We start from the raw sequence: 14109 nt of genomic DNA on the forward strand, positions 1-14109 counted from the left end.
TTTATATATATATATATATATATAAACTATATAATATATTTATATATTTTTTTTCACTAATATGTCGTCGATAATCCCTCGCCGTTCTGCGATCTGCTATACATTTTATTTCGGGTGCTATTTTTCGGGGACTCTTTTTTTTCTTCGGTGGCTAATCTTTTTTTTTTTTTTCGGGGGCTATTTTAATATATAGCCCTAACCTCTGCACAGCGCATATGTGCATGTGGCCTTCTGCTGGCCGAGAGGTTAGGGTTATATTAAAGGCTGCAAAATACAAAAAAACCGACTTAGTAGATCATATGCTGAAAGTTTCATTAAATTCCGTTCAGTCAAAAATTAATAAAAAATAATCAAATATTTGGCCAATTAACAAACGCACGTGCAGCAGCTACAACAGAAACATTCGTTGAACCACATCAGCTGTTAGTTTCGTTTAGTTTTGGTAGATGGCGCAGCAGCAGTGAATCTATTTGAGTTTTGCCAGCGGCAGCAGCAGGAGTGGGGTGGCCTAGTGTGTTAGCTGCATGACGCTCGATCGAGAAGTTGTGGTTCGAATCCCGATCGATGTAACTGATGTTAACTTTTTTAATTGTTTCAAAATATTTTTATATTTTATTAAATGAGTTTGGTATTTTATTTATATTTTTAAATACATCGAAATTGAAATTTCAGCCATACTAAATGGGCATTTTTATACCCTGAACCCATTTTCAATGGGAAATCAGGGTATAATGGTTTTGTTGAAATGTATGTAACAGGGAGAAGGAGGCGTGGCAGACCCCACAAAGTATATATATTCTTGATCAGGGTGACGAGCTGAGTTGATTTGGCCCTGTCCGTCTGTCCGTATGTATGAACGCGGCGATTTCAGAAGATATAAGAGCTAGAGACTTCAAATTTTTTTAGAATGTCCGTAATTACAGCGCGCATATCAAGTTTATCATTAACTCATCCCGATCTTTTTTTATCGATAAAAAACCAGTTATAAAATTATATCTTCTACACCTTTATTGCTAAAGTCTCCAAATTTTAAACGTATGCTTGCATGCAATTTATACAATTTCGGTTTTTGTTAAAATTTACCCCCCACCTCTAAATTCACCCCCTCACCCTCACTTTTGTAAAAAGCGTATTTCAAATACTAGAGACTTGTGCTTTGGCAATTACATGCATATCCATGTTATAATCATAATCTGAAAGTTTCATGAAGATCGTACGTCCATAAAAAAAGTCTTTAAACAATTAAGTTCTCATACTAAGCGCACACTGCAGCCCATGCGTGTTTATGCGTGGGTGCTTGTGTGTGTATGTGTTTGTGTGTGTATGTGTGTGTGTATGAGTGTGTGTGTATGCGTTCGTGTGTGTATGCGTGTGTGTGTATGTGTGTCTGTATGCGTGTGTGTGTATGTGTGCCTGTGTGTGCGTTTGTGTGTGTATGCATGTGTGAGTGTATGTGTGTCGCAGTTCGCAGTTCGTGTCGTGTTTCTTATGTAAGCTGAAAGACGCGAAAAATTATTGAAATATCTATTGCTCCAAGGGTTCAGGGGATCTCGTAGTCGAGCAGTCTCGACTAGAGCTTTCTTACTTGTTATTTGTTGGGTTCAGGGTAGTATCTAGTCGACTAGAGTTTTCTTACTTGTTCATATTAATTTTGATCAAAATACCTTTTGTTGCCTGCTTGTACACTTGTTGTTTCCCACGAATAAAAATACGTGCGGCTGCGCGAATTAAGTAAACTGCAAAGTGGTTTGCTAAAAAAATAATAACTTCACGGCACGACGTGTATTCTTCAGTGGTCAGAATTAACTCACTCGTTTATTCGAAATGTACTCAATATAAATGTTACATAAAGTGCTTAGTCTACATAAATGTGTCTTACAATATATGTTGTGTCGGCATTACATGAAATTGGGGCATTGCAGTTTTGGTTGCGACACCGGATACTTAGTGTGCAAAATAAAGAGATTAATAAACTCTGTCGTAACATAGTTTACTTTAACATTTATAGAGTTCAATAACTCTTGTATCTGCTGACTTAATGAATTTAGCTGAATGTGTAACTTGCAAAATAAAGAGGTTGATAAACTCTGTCGCAACATAATTTACTTAACATTTATAGAGTTCAATAACTCTTGTACCTGCTGACTTATTGAATTTAGTTGAATGATTGAGTTTGCGTTCTGTTCTGGAAGTGGAGTGGGTTTGTACGTAACTCGCGCACCAAAGTCAATGACTGACCAGCTCAGCTGGTCACGGTGGGCCAAATTCAGAAAATTTCAATCTTTTGTGGAGGGCAATAATCTTTTGTGTATGTTTCTTTTTGTTAAATATATATATAATGATATACACTCATGGTCAAATTAATAGGTGTGACCCAAAGATTCTAGCATATTTTGGAATAATTACGGTATGACAACATCTATCAGCACGAAATTTGTATACCCTGAACCCATTTTCAATGGGAAATCAGGGTATAATGGTTTTGTTGAAATGTATGTAACAGGGAGAAGGAGGCGTGGCAGACCCCACAAAGTATATATATTCTTGATCAGGGTGACGAGCTGAGTTGATTTGGCCCTGTCTGTCCGTCTGTCCGTCTGTCCGTATGTATGAACGTGTCGATTTCAGAAGATATAAGAGCTAGAGACTTCAAATTTTTTTAAAAATGTCCGTAATTACAGCGCGCATATCAAGTTTATCATTAAAAATCGATAACTCATCCCGATCTTTTTTTTATCGATAAAAAACCTTATCGAAACCCAGTTATAAAATTATATCTTCTACACCTTTATTGCTAGAGTCTCCAAATTTTTAATGTATGCTTATATGCAATTTATACAATTTCGGTTTTTGTTAAAAGTTACCCCCCAACTCTAAATTCACCCCCTCACCCTCACTTTTGTAAAAAGCGTATTTCAAATACTAGAGACTTGTGCTTTGGCAATTACATGTATATTCATGTTATAATCATAATCTGAAAGTTTCATGAAGATCGTACGTCCATAAAAAAAGTTATTAAACAATTAAGTTCTCATAGTAAGCGCACACTGCAGCCCATGCGTGTTTATGCGTGGGTGCTTGTGTGTGTATGTGTGTCTGTATGCGTGTGTGTGTATGTGTGCCTGTGTGTGCGTTTGTGTGTGTATGCATGTGTGAGTGTATGTGTGTCGCAGTTCGCAGTTCGCAGTTCGTGTCGTGTTTCTTATGTAAGCTGAAAGACGCGAAAAATTATTGAAATATCTATTGCTCCAAGGGTTCAGGGGATCTCGTAGTCGAGCAGTCTCGACTAGAGCTTTTTTACTTGTTGAATATAATTTGATTGAAGCATAAAAATTTTCATTTGCAACATTTAAATAAAATTAGATGGGTCGTGGAGTTCACTGCAGTGCTGAAGAGAGAAATCTCGTTCTCAAGCTTCGTGAAGAGGGTAAAACTTATAAATACATTGCCTCACTAATGGGACGATCGGAGAACTTCGTTACAAATGCTCTAAAACCAAAAAAAGATAAAAAGAAGCCGGGTGCCCGGAGGAAAACTACCGTAAGAGAGGATTCCCCTTGGCTAAAAGGGACCCATTTAAGTCTTCGAGAGCGATTGCCATCGAAATGGGCAATGTTGTATCGGCACGAACTATTCGTCGACGGCTATTAAGCTCGAATCTACCTGGGAGAGTTGCTCGCAGGGTTCCTCTATTGCGAAAATCAAATATTCGGATGAGGCTTAATTTTGCTCAAACTCACAAGGCCTGGTGTGGTTTAGAGGGAGAGCGTAAATGGAGGAACATTTTCTGGAGTGATGAGATGAAAATAAATTTGTTTGGGAATGACTCAAATTTACATGTCCGAAGACCTAAAGGCAAAGAGTTAGATCCTAGATATACAAAGAAGACGGTTAAGCACGGAGGAGGCAGCATAATGGTTTGGGGCTGCTTTTCGTGGCAAGGCGTTGGTCCGATTCATCGAATTAACGGCATCATGGATAGATTCCTGTATAAGGATATATTGAGTAGTGTTATGCTACCATATGCCGACGACAACATGCCTCTGAAATGGAAATTTCAACAGGATAACGATCCTAAACACTGCTCCCGAGTAGTTAAGGGTTGGTTGCATGAAAATAGAATTGACGTTATTGAGTGGCCAAGTCAGTCTCCAGATCTCAATCCGATTGAGAACCTTTGGGGACACCTTAAAAGGAGACTTTCCAAAACTAGATGCTCCAATAAGAACCAATTATGGGAAAATATTCGGGAGAAATGGTACAACATTCCTGTGGAAATGTGCAGAAAGTTAATATCCTCTATGCCCCAAAGAATCAGCAAAGTCATTGCGAATAAAGGCGGATATACAGGGTATTAACCATACTTATCTAAATATATTCTAAATATTCTACAATATTTGAAAATTTTTCATTTATTTTTTTAATTTGCTGGGCACACCTATTAATCTGGCCAGCAAAATTTGGAATTTTTGTGAAGTATGCCAAAATTATGCTAAAAATTATTATTTTTTAAACTTGTTTTTTGTTGTTGTTATTCTATGATGTGTCTATTTTTAAATATAAGTTGAATTTTTTAGTTACATGAAAAAATAAAGACGTTATTCCCATTTAAAAAAAAAAAATTTCACACCTATTAATTTGACCATGAGTGTATATATTTATAATTATTAACAAAAATTTTAGCTGGATAGAACTCCACGTTGAGGGTATCTTATTGAAAATGTGGGCCGGAAAAAGATGGAGCTGGCAATGTGGCCGCTTTTTATACGCCCACATTCCAGTGTTCTTGGTTTCAATGTTCGGACAGCGGAATGCTAGTGAGCGTATTTCTCCCACTGTCTCCGACGAGCGAGCACAGCGTAAGCTTAGCGAAAGCTCGATCGCTAAAGCTCCGCTCTCTGTCTCTCTCTCTCTCTTGCATTGCAGCGCAGGCGACAATGTTGTCGCAAACGATATGCGCTGCAATTTGCAATCTTAGAGATTCGCAACCATTACACCACCCGATAATATACCACGTTAGACAGTATATTAGCGGGAATCAGCTTCTAATATCTTTGGCATGGTAAGTACCTACTTCTTGGCCTTGCAGGTTCTCAAGCAGATAGTAACAATTTCCTAACTTTTTCTTAACTCGGCATTTTAGAAATTGTGGTCCTAGTTTGGCATTAATATTTTGCGAGAATTTACTCAAAGCAAAATTTCTTCTAAATACTTCTTGTCCTTCTTTGAAAGTAACCGATTTAGCTCTGAGATTGTATTGGCCTGCGTTTCGTTCGTAGGCTCGACGAATATTGATCTGGATATCGTGTCTCAATAGAGCCAGATTGTCGGATCTAGAGATCGGGATTATTGGCTCTTGGAGCAAATGCAAATCTTTCAACAATTTATAGTCCGCTCCGTGTGTTATCATATCGACTCCGAAAAGTGCTCGGTATGGCGAACAGTTTAGCGATTGATGCAGTCCTGAGCGTAACGCACATGAAATGCTCGTGAGATGAACATCCCATTCAGTTTGATCGTTCTGCAAGTATGAACGAATCGCTGCTAACAAAGATCGGTTTACACGTTCGGCCGCATTACTCTGTGGTGAGTAAAGAGCGGTGTATACATGTTTGATGCCTAATTCCGTCAAAAAGGCGTTCAATTCTTTCGACTTGAATTCAGTGCCATTATCACTAACGATTGTGTATGTGTGTTTGAAGCTGCCGAGCTTTTTCGACAACTCTGGCTCCAATCATTTCCAATCAAAAAAATAAATACCAAAACGATATAATTTAGCTTATTATTTATTAATTTAATGCCGAGTCTGTGGACACTGTTTAGGCAAAGTTATTTCGATGCGAGGGTGACAAATTTGTAGGTGTTGCGCGAATGAAGACTATTTTGTACAGAGTTTAAAAGAATATAAATAAAGAGGAATATGCAATTAACAGAGCGGATGAGATTTACATATGTATGTGTGTTATGCTTTGTTATGTGCAAGAGTGCGCTAACAGCGAATGAGAATGACAAAGGCAAGAGATTAACTTAAGAGAAGCTTATTTAACTGTTAACAGCAAATATTAGCTGCTGCGCCGAACATCCTCCCCACCGTTAAAATACCATGACTTTTAACAGGATCATCAACCGGAAGGACGCACAGCTTATTGACAGCTCGACGTGTAGTTCCAGTGGGTGTACGCAGAACAGCGACTTTCACGTCTCCATCGGCTCCAGCAATGATCTCAACGACCCGGGCTAATGGCCACTTCAAAGGTGGCAGGTTTTCGTCTTTTACACAGACGACATCGTTGACCTTGATAGAAGGCCGTGGGGTCCGCCATTTTCCACGCTGTTGCAGAATTGTGAGGTATTCCTCACTCCAGCGCTTCCAAAACAACTGCTGTATGTATGTCATACGCTGCCAGCGATCGAGGCGAGTGCAGTTAATCCGAGATAGATCTGGTTCGGGGAAGTCGATAAGTGGTCGACCAATCAGGAAATGCCCTGGAGTGAGAACTCCAAGATCATCAGGGTTTTCTGAAATTGGAACAAGAGGACGAGAATTGATTATAGCCTAAATTTGGAACACCAATGTGCGCAGTTCATCGAAACCAAGAAGTGCCGATCCCATAGACCGATATAGGTGCCTTTTAGCTGTCTTCACTGCTGCCTCCCAAAGACCGCCAAAATGTGGCGAACGAGGAGGTATGAATTTCCAATCGAAGCTGTTGTTGATGCAGTAGTTGTGAACTTCAGTACGATGTTCCTGGCTCAAAAATAAACGTCTCAGATCCGCCAACTCGTTCCGTGCACCCACAAAGTTGGTTGCGTTGTCTGACCAGATGCATATTGGAATGCCGCGCGTACTAACGAAACGCTTGAGGGCGCCCAAAAAGGCAGCTGTCGACAGATCCTTTGCAAGCTCCAGCCATACAGCCTTAGTTGTGAAACAAACGAACACGCAGATGTAGCATTTTACTGATGCTCTATTTCGTCCATCGGGCTTGTAATAAAAAGGTCCACAATAGTCAACTCCAGTGATTGTGAATGCCGGTGAGCACTGTGCACGCTTCTTAGGCAAGTCTGCCATTATATGCTCAACTAGGCGAGGGCAACAGTTTTCATGCCGCCTATGGGCCAAAACTGCAATCGAATAGCTGCAAGCAAAGCCTGCGGTCCGGCGTGGTGATGCATTTGATGAAAATGGGATATTATAGCGAAGGTTAAGGGATGGTTTTTGGGTAAAATAATTGGGTGACGCGCATCGAAGCCGAGAGTAGAATGCCCCAAACGACCACCAACTCTTAGTAGACCAAAATCATCCATAAACGGAAATAGCGAAAGAATGGCGCTTGACGAGTGTATATTCCTTCCATTCTGTAGGGCAGAGTATTCCGGTTGCAACTGAGCTCTTTGAGCAAGACATAGCAAGACATAATAGGAACGATCCTTGACGCAGATCATCCGATGATAACTCAGGTGATTTTATTTTCCGGATGAATTTATGAACATAACCAAACATTCGCTTCATTATTCCGAATGAATTTATGTACTTGAATGACAAAGAGATGTCCACATGCTCTGCCGACAGCAAGACTCTTTGACGCATTTCAGGCAAGCATGCTTCAGGCAAGCAGTGCCTAGGCCAATAACATTTTTCCTCTTGCAAAAAAGAAGGTCCATGCATCCATAATTTCGAGTGCAAGAGCTCTAACGGTGCTGCTCCTTTAGATAACATATTTGCAGGATTCATCTCAGTTGGCACGTAATGCCACTCCATGCCGATTGTGAGCTGCTGTATGGCACAAGCCTTGTTAGCAACAAAAACATTGAATTTGGATGGCTCTTCCTTTAGCCAAGACAAGACCACCGCTGAATCTGACCAGCAATGCATCTCACATTCGAACAAGTTCAGTTTCTCTATCTCGCTTATCAAGTTCGCAAGCAGAAATGCAGCGCATAACTCAAGCTTAGGCACAGTGAGGGTCTTTAGTGGGGCGACTCTAGCCTTGGAACAGAGTAGATGCACTTTGACAGCATTATTCTTCGATGACCGAACATAAACACAAGAGCCATAGGCCTGAAGGCTAGCATCGCAGAAGGCATGTAATTCAACTCTTGCTTTAAGTTGGAGTACATAACGAGGAAATGTTGCATTGCTCACTTGATGAAAGTCCTTACAAAATTCGCTCCAAATCGTTTCCAATGATTGTGGTAGACTTTCATCCCATTGTAGCTTGTCTCTCCACATGCGTTGCAAGATGATTTTTGCCCTAGTTAATGTTGGTCCGATCAAACCTAACGGATCGTAGCATCGCGCAATGGTTGACAGAACTGAACGTTTTGTGTGTTTTCCAACACTATCCTCAGATCAGATCGTCAACATAGAAATCTCGCAAAACAGTTTTAGCTCCTATGGGGTATGATGACGACTCATCCATTGCTAATTGGTGCATTGCACGAATAGCCAAAAAAGAAGCGGGCTTGGTCCCATAAGTGACGGTATTCAATTTGAAGACTAGAATGTCGTCGTCTGATGAGTTTCGCCATAAGATGCATTGAAGCATTGCAGCAGGCTCTGAAACCTTCACACACTTATACATTTTACTAATATCACCTGTAAGTGCAATGGAAAATGTGCGAAAACGAACGAGTGTGTGAAACAATGTAGCTTGTATGGTCGGTCCTGACATAAGAATATCATTTAATGAAAGCCCAGATGTGGTAACAGCCGAACCGTCGAATACCACTCTCAGCTTTGTTGTCGAACTTTCTTCTTTGTATACACAATGATGAGGCAAGAAGTATTTGCATTTAGAAATCTCTGCGCTGGGCACCGGTGACATATGGCCGAGATCAATATATTCATAAATATATTTCATAAATGCAGAGTATTTTTCCTTCATAGCATGATTTCGAGCAAACTTACGCTCCAAATTTAAGAGCCGACGCTTGGCCTGCACATAAGAGTCACCCAGAGATTCGAAGCCTTGCTTTTTTGGCAAGCAGACTAAGTATTCCCCTGAAGACAATCGACGATGAGTTGCGATGAAATGCTGCTGACAGTGGAGCTCCTCTGTTGTTACCTTGGCGATAGGCTCGAAAACGTGCTCCACTTCCCAAAATTGACGAACCAAATCATCAAGCCGAGTGCTGAGATTGGTATCATCGGAAGCTCTTTGAGTTACGATGAACGATGAGAGTTTGGGGGCCGATTGCCCGCCACCTGATATGATCCAGCCGAGTTGAGTTTTCTGCAAAACTGGCAACCCAGGTGCCAACATAATTTGCCCAATACACAACAGCTCAAAGAAAAGACCAGCTCCGATGAGAAGATCAATCCGCTGTGACTTATAAAATGAGGGATCAGCTAACTTTATATTAGAGGGTATGTTCCAACTATTAGTAGACATTGAAATTCCAGGCTGATTATCAGTAATCGTCTTGGCGATGATTGCGCTGATGGTAGTTGAGTAATCTTAAATCCGCGATTTCAGAACGAGATCGACTGAGTATCCTTCAGTTGAGAAGCTAGCATCTCCAATGCCAGAAACTGCAGTAAGCGACTTTCTTTTTCGGAGCTGAAGCTGATTAGCGAATTGCGTGGTAACAAAGTGAAGTTGAGATCCTGAATCTAGGAGTACACGACACGGAACGAATGTTCCAGCTCGATTCTTAACAAGGATTATAGCAGTGGCTAGAAGCACAACATCAGACGAATGAGGCGACAGATGAGCTTGAGGCAAAGAAGGTGACATTGCAACCATAGCAGAGGAATGTATTGCATTTGTTTGTTGGACAGTGTTGGATGTATCTACTGAAGATTAATTGTAATGCAAGAAGGTATGGTGCTTCGATTGACAAGCGCGGCAGGTACTAGATTTCCAATCTTTCAGCTGATGCCCCTTTCTTAGGCAATTTAGGCACAGAGCGAGTCTCTTGGCCTCTTTATGTCGTGCAATGGGTGGCAATTGCTCAAAACGCTTACATTGAAATATCATGTGGCTCGTGTCTTCGCAAAAGACACAACGACTGGGAGTTTTGGAAGCAAGAAATGATTTTCTTAAATGTGTACTCACGATCTTCCCTGACTTGCCAACCTGACCATCCTGCAAAACTTGATCCACATTTTCAAGCATTCGACACCGCTCTTGCAAGAACGTTGACAACTTGGCCCACGACGGTAACTCATTTGCTGATGATCGTTCCTCCCATTTGGCCTGAGTGCATTTGTCCAATTTCTGCAACACTGTTTGCACGATGATACAATCAGCGACTTCTTCCCTCGATGCAAGAGAATCCATAGCACGAATGTGAGATGTAACCTTATCCGCCAACTGCCTCAGTCTGCCCACAGATGAATCTGCCTTCTCAAGCCCAAATATCGCTCTGATGTGTGCCTGTAAAATAAAACGTTTATTATCAAATCGACGCTGAAGAATATCCAGAGCGACGCTATAGTTAGCCCTATTTATTTCCAATGAGCCGATGGTATGCAGCGCAGCACCACTTAAGCAGGACCGAAGATGTTGGAGCTTCTCAATAGGGCTGAGATCAGAGTCAGCATTTTCCCACTCAGTATAGATTCCACTAAATTTTGGCAATTCCAACTGCGGCAAACGCGACCGATTTGACATAATGAGCACTGGATGAGCATTTGTAAAGCTTGTATTAAGTGTCGAAGAAAACTGTTGATTTGGCCGACTTCCCAGTTCACGTTGAAGCAGGGCCTTAAACTTCAGTAGAATTGATTCAAATTTCGCAGGTAAATCACTGGATATGGACTCAAAATCTGATTCTTCTAAGTTCGTGTGAACCGCATCGAAATTTGACTCTAATTTGGTGATCGAGTCCAAAAGTACACGTAAATCACACGAATCCATATGGCTTAATTTGTCCGCGTCTGATTCGGCATATAGACTTTCGAGTCTATCGAACAGCGCTTTCGTTTTACGCTTTAGATAAGTGACCTGAGATGCAGGCACTTGATCAGCACTCGATTCTAAATTATTCATTTTTTTAAATTTTAGTCGCAAATGTAGTCAATTATGTTCACTTTTGCAAAAGCACTTGCAATTGTAACGCTAATGTACAAGCTAAGAGTTCCACTTATGCACATATAATGTATCTGCACATTTTATATGCAAGCCCACTGTACGTATATACATATGTATGTACGTGTGTGATCGAGACAACTATTTTCGGAATAGCTGCGCAGACGCTACATAAAAGACGCTAAACGCGATGATCCACGAACGAAAGAAAAAATGATAAAGATAATCAGAATGCAAAGCCACTGCATGCAGATTATCTGAGTTTTGATTTATGTATGTGTGTGTGTGTGTCTTCTACGATTGACACAGCTTTTTAGGTTTGCGCGCTTTCTATGCAGATGCAGCTGAGAAGGCGCCAACTGCGACGAACGAAACGGCAATTAAAAGAGGATGCAAAAAACTCAAGACAATTGCATACACATACATATATGCAGTTCGAACGAAATGTTAAATGTTTTACAAGGTTGTGTCACAATGAAATTGATAATTTGAATGCACTATCTTGCACAAATATTTTGTAAATTTCACTGATGAGCGACGCCAAGATGGTGTAATAACTTATAACGCGCTAAGCGAGCACCACAGAGTGTATTAGGATCACGTCGGGGTCACCAAAATGTTTGAAGCTGCCGAGCTTTTTCGGCAACTCTGGCTCCAATCATTTACGAAGGCAAAAAAATAAAAACCAAAACGATATAATTTAGCTTATTATTTATTAATTTAATGCCGAGTCTCTGGACACTGTTTAGGCAAAGTTAGTTCGATGCGAGGGTGACAAATTTGTAGGTGTTGCGCGAATGAAGACTATTTTTGTACAGAGTTTAAAAGAATATAAATAAAGAAGAATATGCAATTAACAGAGCGGATGTGATTTACATATGTATGTGTGTTATGCTTTGTTATGTGCAAGAGTGCGCTAACAGCGAATGAGAATGACAAAGGCAAGAGACTAACTTAAGAGAAGCTTATTTAACTATTAAGAGCAATTGTTAGCTGCTGCGCCGAACAATGTGCTTTAGCAGATACTCTTGAATCTTTGCAGACGTGAACTTCTTTAATGGACATAGCCAATGGTACTTGCTAAAATGGTCCAAAACTATAAGCAACCCTATATGACCTTGTTTACTACGAGGATATGGTCCAAGAAGGTCAATGTAAAGTCTTTGAAACGGCCTATATGAAGGGATATGATCACCCATTGAGGGTTTCAATGTATAATTAGGGGCTTTGCTTTCTTTACAAGTATCGCATGAACGAATATACTCTCTCACATCGTTTGCTAGACCTGGCCAAAAGAGATGCCTACGTAGCTTTTCTATGGTCTTTTGCATTCCGGCATGGGCTGAAGTACAACTATTATGGGCTTGTTTAAGGGCACTTGCTCGAAGGCTCTCGGGGACCAATAGCTTCCAAGATAGTTTTTCTTGTTCTTGCTGAAAAGTTTCCAACCAATTTCAGATCGGGAAATCGAGACTTTTGCTCGGAATATTTCTTTATGAGCTCTAAATAAGAATCTTCTGAAAAAGCATTTGATGTGAGGTCTATAATCGGGTTCATATCAAGTTCTAATATTTCATGTTCTCTTAATCGAGATAATGCATCTGGGACTACATGGTCTTTACCTTTTCGATGACTAAAAGTAAATTTAAACTGCTGTAAACGGAAAATCCAGCGAGCTAGTCTACCAGAGATGATCGGTAACCACTTCGAATTCTTGCAGTTCTAAATAGCATCGAAACTTCTCAATTGCGAGTATCACTGCGAGACACTCGCGCTCGGTAACACTATAATTGCGTTGAGAGCGATTTAATTTCTCCGACATAAATGCGATTGGCTTTTCATCATTTGTATCTGAGAGTTGCACAAGCACGGCACCAATACCAAAATCGCTGGCATCGCAATGTAAATAAAATTTTTTGCTAAAATCTGGATTTGTTAAAATGGGAGCAGTAGTCAATACTTTCTTTAACTTATCCATAGCCATTTGTGCTTCGGGAGGCCATACAAATTTTGACTTGGCTGAGAGTACGTCAGTAATTGGGCAAGTAAGATCTGCGAAGTTATGTATAAATCGTCTGTACCACCCACACTCCTAGAAATCCACGAACTTGCTTTAAGTTCTTGGGCGGTGGCCAATTAATTATACAAGATACTTTGGATTGATCTGGGCTAATACCTCCACTTCCAATTACATAGCCTAAATAATTAATGCTTGTAACGCAAAACTGACTTTTATCTATGTTCAGAGTTAGATTCGCTTTTCGAAATTGATCTGCTAGACGGACTAAAATTGATAAATGAGATGGAAATGAAACGACACAAAGGTCATCCAGGTATCCAAACACACAATGCCTCAGATCTGGTGGAATAAGCTGGTCCATTAAACGACACATTGTGGAGGGGGCATTGCATAAACCAAAGGGCATAACTTTACAGTTTAAAGTTTATACCAGTGTATAAAGGGCGGCCTGGGACTGTGAATGCAGTCAAATGCTTAGACTCCTCAGTGAATTTAATTTGCCAAAAAGCATCCTTTAAATCTAATTTTGAAATAAGATTAGCGTTAGGTAATCGCGAAAATATTCCATCAATGCTGGGCAAAGGATACGCGTCCTTTTTAGTAGCATCATTGAGTCTGCGAGCATCTAAACATAAGCGAACTTTATTAGGTTTTACTACGAGGCGCATAGGTGAACTCCAAGGGCTAACAGAAGGTTCAATCACATCCAACTGAAGCATTTGATCAATTCCTTGATATAACAGCTTTTCTACAGCGGGACTGACTGGATAGAATCTTTGTTTCACTGGCTTTGCGTCTCCAATATGTATGTGGTGCCCTATAAGTGTTGTACGCCCCAAACTATGAGATGCATTTGGAAATAATCCTTTTACTAGCTCTAGTTGTTGAATCTCTGTCTTCGTTAAAGGATATGACTGTTCGTGGGAATCATTCTTGCTTGTATCAGATATCTCTATCGCATCAATAATGTTTGGTGCAAGGCGAAAGGATTTCCAGAAATCATGTCCTAAAATGAGATTCTGCTTTATGCTGGGAATAATATATAATGTCATT

The 14109-nt window shown here is 40.3% G+C and overlaps 1 protein-coding gene across 1 annotated transcript; it reads right to left on the reverse strand.

The window, feature by feature from the left end:
- Nucleotides 1-5903: 5903 nt before the first annotated feature.
- On the reverse strand, nucleotides 5904-11108 carry LOC149268908 (uncharacterized). Its single transcript, XM_089469775.1, has 2 exons — nucleotides 10062-11108; nucleotides 5904-6519 (listed from the first exon to the last, which is right to left on the reverse strand). The coding sequence occupies exons 1-2, from the start codon at nucleotides 10995-10997 to the stop codon at nucleotides 6475-6477; spliced, it is 981 nt and encodes a 326-aa protein (XP_089325901.1). The 5' UTR covers nucleotides 10998-11108; the 3' UTR covers nucleotides 5904-6474.
- Nucleotides 11109-14109: the final 3001 nt, after the last annotated feature.

This window comes from Drosophila arizonae, chromosome 5, assembly GCF_054131065.1.
Source record: "Drosophila arizonae isolate 15081-1271.41 chromosome 5, UAZ_ARI_1.0, whole genome shotgun sequence".
Lineage (NCBI taxonomy): Eukaryota > Metazoa > Arthropoda > Insecta > Diptera > Drosophilidae > Drosophila > Drosophila arizonae.

Excerpts from the sequence above, each read along its gene's own strand:
- LOC149268908 (XM_089469775.1), bottom strand. The coding sequence starts at position 10,997 with ATGAATAATTTAGAATCGAGTGCTGATCAAGTGCCTGCATCTCAGGTC. Across the intron at positions 6,520-10,061 it reads TTGGCAAGTCAGGGAAGATC|AAAACCCTGATGATCTTGGA; the intron begins GTGAGTACACAT and ends TTCCAATTTCAG.